Here is a 6,986-nt window from a genome sequence, read left to right as displayed (position 1 = left end):
AAAACAGAAATATTTTAAGAAATCATTTATTCAGAATCTGTAAAAAAAAGTTCACACTGTACACATTGGTACTTTGTGCAGTTTTTCTGGCACTGCTCAGTTGTATTGAGATTTGTAAATATTAGCCGCACTCCTGAAACATGTCATGCAGTTTCTAGACATGCTGTCAGTTGGGACATAGACTGCAGTTTTGTACCTTCTCCATCTGAGATGCTATTTATATAAGCTTTTTCCCCTTCAGCAACAAAGTGGATCTTGTCTAGTTACTTTCTTAAAAATGCAAGCCTAAAACACGTTTTACTATTTCACTTTGCATTTCTGCTTGGCCATTTTGTACTGTATTGTAATATGAATGAAGTGTTCAGACATTCTATCACAGCTTGTAAGCGCTCTCATACCTCTCAAATATCCAGATTTTCACAGAACGTCCAGATTTTTGGCTCATATTTTTGGTCAGTTCCTCATAACATTTGCAATTTTCTGGCAAATCACTGGGGATGATCTGAGGACTGAAGTCACTAAATGATGAAATACATTTTGGTTTCAGACTTCAAATCCTTCAGAAAATGTATGTTAAAACAAACTATGTTATTCTAGCAACTTTCTAAGCTTATAAGAGCAATATTTAAAATATGTCCCTATTTTAGGGCATTTGTCCCCCATTTTGTAAGGCTTTGTCCAGATTTCTTGCACTAAGAGGTTGAGAGGAATAGGCATTCCTTTTTTTCCTATTGAAAGCTACAGACATTATTAGAAATATAGCAGGTGTGCAACAGGTATAATTTGGTATCATGCAGGTACTGAGAACATAGGTGTCAACAGCTGAGGATTAATCTGAATTTCAAAGGTGTATAGGTATGCTAAAAAATGGTCGTACTACAAATGCTCAGGTGGCAAGCATTTGAAGCTCACTATCTCAAAGCCAGGGACTTGAGCATTGTGTAGCTTGTGCAGGCTACTGCTTGTGCGCAAACTCGAAAATGGAGTTTGACCAATCCGCTATTGCACCTTAACCAAAACATTATTTGAGAAAGATTAAGCAATAGCTGTAGGGAAGGAAGGGGATGGAGATTTTAGTTGGTGGGGAGGGGAATTGTAGGGTTAGAGGGTGGGAAATGGGGTTTTAGGGTTAGGGAACAGGAAGGAGTTACACTGTTAGGAAGGAGGAGAGGAGTTTTAGGTTTAGGCAGCAGAAAGGGAACTAAGGGTTAGGGAGTGATCGGTGAACTTAGGCTTGGGGAGATTGGAGTTTTAGATTTAGGGAGCAATCGGGAAGTGCTGTTTTAGGTTTGGGGAACAAGGAATCGTGTTAGGAACTGGGTGGAAATTTTAGTGTTATAGTTAGGACATTGGTGAGGCTATGCAGTTTAGTAGGGTTGGGTGTTGGAAGGGTTAAATACTTAAGTAAGACTGAATCAGCTGGATTTCGAGCACTTGGTTTTTTGACCAAGTGTCAGCAAGAAAGTATGTGACAACCTGCTAGTATTGAAGCACTTGTAGTAAACTCTAAAAAAGCACTTGTAGTAATTTGTTTATAAATGCTGCATTGATATTTATTACACATCATAATATTTTGCAAATGGGGAGCAGAGAGCTTTGCTTATGGTAGTAGCCATGTAACAATATTGTAACAGTACATAGGTGAGTTGGAAAGTTATGTGTGACTGAACCACATAAACAGAATTAATGAGTGGGCAAAAACTACTTATAGTTCCAGGCTGATACACATTAAATACACAACAGGTTCAGATGAGTATCCATTAGGTGGGTGAAATCTCTATGTGATTATATAACAGCAGGTGACAGGTTCAGATGGCAATACAGAAGCTAGGCAACAATTCCAGATGGGTACACAATTGATATGTGACACCTGCAAGTCAACATGTTCTAGGTGGGTGACAACTCCATGTGGCTATACAAAAAGGGTAACAGTGAATATCCTTCATCTAATCTGAACTTGCAATCACTAGTTATGTGGGAGTGAATATGCCAGAACCTCTTCATTCAAGGGGCACACCTTAAACCTCCTTTGACTACTATAACTAAATCTGGCATCAAAAAAACTCATGGTAAAGTATTTATTTGTTTTCTGGGGTACAGCATTGATCTCCAAGGACCTTTTTGAGGCTCAACTCGGGAGCAGTATCTGCTTAAGTGACTTGCTCAGTGTCACACAGTTAGGTAATGTAACAATGTAGCAGCTCCCAGCCCAATAGCACTGTTTGCTTAAGTGACTTACTCAGAGCCACACGGTTAGGTAATGTAACAATGTAACAGAACCCAGCCCAGGAGCACTGTCTGGTTAAGTGACTTACTCAGAGTTACCCAGTTAGGTAATGTAACAATGTAACAGCTCCCAGCCCAGGAGCACTGTCTGGTTAAGTGACTTACTCAGAGTTACACAGTTAGGTAATGTAACAATGTAACAGCTCCCAACCTGGGAGCACTGTCTGGTTACGTCACTTACTCAGAGTTACACAGTTAGGTAATGTAACAATGTAACAGCTCCCAGCCCAGGAGCAGTGTCTGGTTAAATGACTTACTCGAGCTACACAGTTAGGTAATGTAACAATGTAACAGCTCTCAGTCCAGGAGCACTGTCTGGTTAAGTGACTTACTCAGAGTCACACAGTTAGGTAATATAACAATGTAACAGCTCCCAGCTCAGGAGCACTGTCTGGTTAAGTGACTTACTCAGAGTTACACAATTAGGTAATGTAACAATGTAACAGCTCCCAGCCCGGGAGCACTGTCTGGTTAAGTGACATAGTCAAAGTCACACAGTTAGGTAATGTAACAATGTAACAGCTCCCAGCCCAGGAGCACTGTCTGGTTAAGTGACTTACTCAGAGTTACACAGTTAGGTAATGTAACAATGTAACAGCTCCCAGCCTGGGAGCACTGTCTGGTTAAGTGGCTTACTCAGAGTTACACAGTTATTAAATGTAAAAATGTAACAGCTCCCAGCCCGGAAGCACTGTCTGGTTAAGTGACTTACTCAGAGTTACACAGTTAGGTAATGTAACAATGTAACAGCTCCCAGCCCAGAAGCACTGTTTGGTTAAGTGACTCACTCAGTGTTATACAGTTAGATAATTTAACAATGTAACAGCTCCCAACCCAGGAGCACTGTCTGGTTAAGTGACTTACTCAGAGTTACACAGTTAGGAAATGTAAAAATGTAACAGCTCCCAGCCCGGGAGCACTGTCTGGTTAAGTGACTTACTCCGAGTCACACAGTTAGGTAATGTAACAATGTAACAGCTCCCAGCCCAGGCACTGTCTGGTTAAGTGACTTACTCCGAGTCACACAGTTAGGTAATGTAACAATGTAACAGCTCCCAGCCCAGGAGCACTGTCTGGTTAAGTGACTTGCTCAGAGTCACAAAGTTAGGTAATGTAACAATGTAACAGCTCCCAGCCCAGGAGTGGTGTCTGGTTAAGTGACTTACTCAGAGTTACACAGTTAGGAAATGTAAAAATGTAACAGCTCCCAGCCCGGGAGCACTGTCTGGTTAAGTGACTTACTCCGAGTCACACAGTTAGGTAATGTAACAATGTAACAGCTCCCAGCCCAGGAGCACTATCTGGTTAAGTGACTTGCTCAGAGTCTCACAGTTAGGTAATGGAGACTGAGGGGATCAAACCTTGCACCACTGGACCACAGGAAACAGCTGGTCAATAGCTCCTTCATCGTCTAAGCCAACTGCCAAATAAAGTATAAAAACAGGCATTTTAAAAACTTTCAGCAAGTGCCAGTTCAATTAACTGGGTCATTTAATTTGTTTTGCTTAAAAGAAACTCAGTTGTACAACAAAATACCATAGCAACCATATGTGGCTACACAGCCGATACATGATAGATTGACTGTACAGTAGGATGGTGAAACCCAGGTGGGTACTTATAAACAGGTAAAAGCTCCACATGGAAATGCACCAACTGCATATAACAGGTAGGTAGATGGCACCATAAAGATAAATAGGTGACAGGTTCAGCTGGGGTTCAGCAGGTAGGTGACAATTCAGTTCAGGTATACAGTAGGTAGGTGGCATGTTCAGATAAGTGTGAAATAAACAGGTAGCAACTCCAGCTGGGAATATAGTATAATATAGTAAGTATGTTATAAATTCAGATGGGTGTTCTGCAATAAGGACACAAAAGTTGGTTATACAGTATGTAGGTGACATCTATATGTACATACACAGTTGATGGCTGATAGGTTCAGCTGTCTGCACAGTAGGTAAGTGACAATATCAGGTGCGTACAAAGAAAATAAGTTCAGGTGAGTACCAAGAGCATAGGTGACAGATCCATGTAAGCAAATGGTAACTAACTGACAAGTTTAGGTAAATAATAACAGATGGGATACCTTAGGTAGGAGACAAGTTTACATGAGAATACAGTGGATAGATGACAAAAATTAAATGGGTATGCATCAGGTAAGTAATAGCTCTATATATGTATGCAGTATATACAGTAGGTAGGCAACAATTTCAGGTGGGTATGCAGTTGATAGGCAACAATATCAGGTGGGTATGCAGTAGATAGGCAGCATTTTCAGGTGGGTATGCATTAGATAGGCAACAATTTAAGGTGGGTATGCAGTAGATAAGTCGGTAATAGGTCAGTGACAGGTTCAGGTGATTATACAGTAGGTAGGTGCCAATGCCAGATGGGTATGCAGATCCTGTTTGTGGGTACACAGTATATGACAAAGATTGGTAACAAAACCAGGTGACAATGCAGTAGGTAGATGACAGCACTAAGTGGGTAAGCAGTAATCATAGAAGGTTACTAGGCAACGGAGGGGTAGAGAACCAAACTCTCTACCACATTTCTGACTTTAAACCAATGCAATTAGATTCTGTGTCTTCTCCAGAGACCCCCTATCCTTTGCATATGTGTAGGCAGCACGATTCACAGATACCATACTTCAAATTGTCAAAAACTACCAATAGGTCAAAAAAGTAACTAAAAAACCATATGCCAAGACCCTGGAAGAAAACACAATGAAGCTTACAGACAGGACAACCTAGTCAAGCCTTGTAGTTGTTGATTTAACAGTGTAGTCCACAGAAATCCACAGGATAAAAACGCCAATCGGTGTATTTTCATGTGAAGCGAATGCTTGGATTAAACTATTTTTACAGCTGAAAAGCTTTGTTCCTTGGCATTTTTATCCTGTGAATTTCTGTGGACTACACTGTTAAATCAACAACTACAAGGCTTGACTAAGTTGTCCTGTCCATAAGCTTCATTGTGTTTTCTTCCAGGGTCTTGGCATATGTTTTTTTCGATACTTCAAATTGTCCTTCCTTCCATTAAGTGATGCACCTTCCTCTATGTGAATTCACATTAAATCAAAGAAGTGAGTCAGGCAAACATCTATTAAGAGGTAAGGTATAGTCATCAATTGCAACAAGGGGAACCAACAGGTGTGATCATGCAGGTGTGTGTGTGTGTGTTGGGGGGGGGGGGGGGTTAAATGTGCATTGTATCCTGGGTGTTGGGGCTGGTATGTGAGAGCACTAACCCTGAGCAAGTAAACTGACATATTGTCTGAGTAGGCTTAACAGCCAGATTGGGGGGGGGGGGGGGGGGTCTCGTTTTGCAGTTTCAGGGGGTGTGAATTTAGTAGCATTAGCAAGTAGTAGTTATGTCCGATGTGGGAGATAGCAGTAACCGGCTATATGATCGTGGAAGAGCTGAGCACGTTAACCGGGCTATGCTCCTCCTTCTCGGTGTTCGTGCTGGACGCGGGTTCGGAACTGGTTTTCCTATATTAGTGTAAGGATGCGTCACCGAGGAAATAGAAGTTGGATAAGTTAGATAAGTGAAATCTGTAGAAAAGCAGCATATAAAGCTAAGCCCTATCTGCAACAACATGGTCCCGAGGAAGTTGAAAAACTAAATCAAGTGAGAGGGATACTTCAGTTGCATTTTGTTAATTGCCCCTGTACCGACCACCCAAGCAGCTTTTGCAGTCCATCCCAACCCCCAGTAGTACCCCACCCCCATTAGGTAACAGCAAATTACAAGGGCTGCTGTTTGGAATATTATTTAAGGGGTGCCACCCTTCCTAACGACCCACTGACAAACGCTCCGATCATTTCCCACTCCCATTATGTGACTACCCCATACCGGCTACGGGGGGTCCTTGCCTGGATCAGATCCTAGTCCTGCAATCCTCTATCCAGCTGTGTGGCTCGAACTTGTATTCGTGTAACAGTCCAGTAGCGTCGCTATCTGGTCTTCCCTCTTTCTAATTTCCCAGTTTATTGGCCTCTTGGTTTACTTTTTTAACATTACTCTGCCCAGTCTTGCTAACGCCCTCAGCCTTTCGGACGTGCCTACTTGCATATCTCATTCAGCTAGTCTTACTCTGCATCACTTATCCTTCAGAACTGTTCGTGGCTAGAGGTCCCAAACTGATGCCATCCAAGTACGTGTCAGTTGGCCACCAACCCAATACTGTCCTTTTTTACTGTTCTCGAACGACCGTAACTATAGGCAAAAGCCAGATTCGATCCAGAAGCCGTCCAGTTCGACAGTGTCCTGCTGAAGGACGTGAGAGACTTCACGCGGCGGGGGAGCTTTGACTAAATCAGTGGACTGGCTAGAAGAAAGAGACTGTTGGATCCGGCGAGCAGTGTATCCTTGGATTGGTACTGTGAGGGGTTCTCTGCATTGCGCAGTATAAATGATCTCGAACTGGGATCGAATTAATTAATGGACCTAAATCGGTGGACTCCGCAACCCTGGGGATGATTCTGGCATAATTGTGATTTGACTTGAATCGACTTCTGGAGTCGGGAACTTTTACTGGATTTAAATCCTTACTCTCCAAGTAAAAGACTGTCCCTGGATTTGAACATCTGTATGCGCCTAACTCTGTCTGTGTGAGAGGACCGCAGATTTGTTATGGAGACCGGCACTGGCCCATGGCTTCAGCTCTTAACGGCTCTGTGGTTGCATCTGTCTCAGTC

General features: G+C 42.4%; 1 protein-coding gene across 2 annotated transcripts in view; it reads left to right on the top strand.

Moving 5' to 3' along the window:
- Positions 1-5,642: 5,642 nt before the first annotated feature.
- Positions 5,643-6,986, top strand: part of PGF (placental growth factor) — a gene marked incomplete in the record, with an annotated part of 845,194 nt that continues 843,850 nt past the window's right edge. The window contains 1 exon segment of one of the 2 annotated variants that reach the window (XM_044064029.1): positions 5,643-6,986. This exon segment is cut by the window's right edge and continues 36 nt beyond it. In XM_044064029.1, the coding sequence (XP_043919964.1) occupies positions 6,942-6,986 (45 nt within the window). 2 annotated transcript variants of the gene reach the window in all.

Source organism: Protopterus annectens, chromosome 2.part2, assembly GCF_019279795.1.
Source record: "Protopterus annectens isolate FY-2018-M chromosome 2.part2, PAN1.0, whole genome shotgun sequence".
Taxonomy (NCBI): Eukaryota; Metazoa; Chordata; order Ceratodontiformes; family Protopteridae; genus Protopterus; species Protopterus annectens.
The sequence above is the reverse complement of the archived record's forward strand: the minus strand, read 5'-3'. Positions and strand labels throughout refer to the sequence as shown.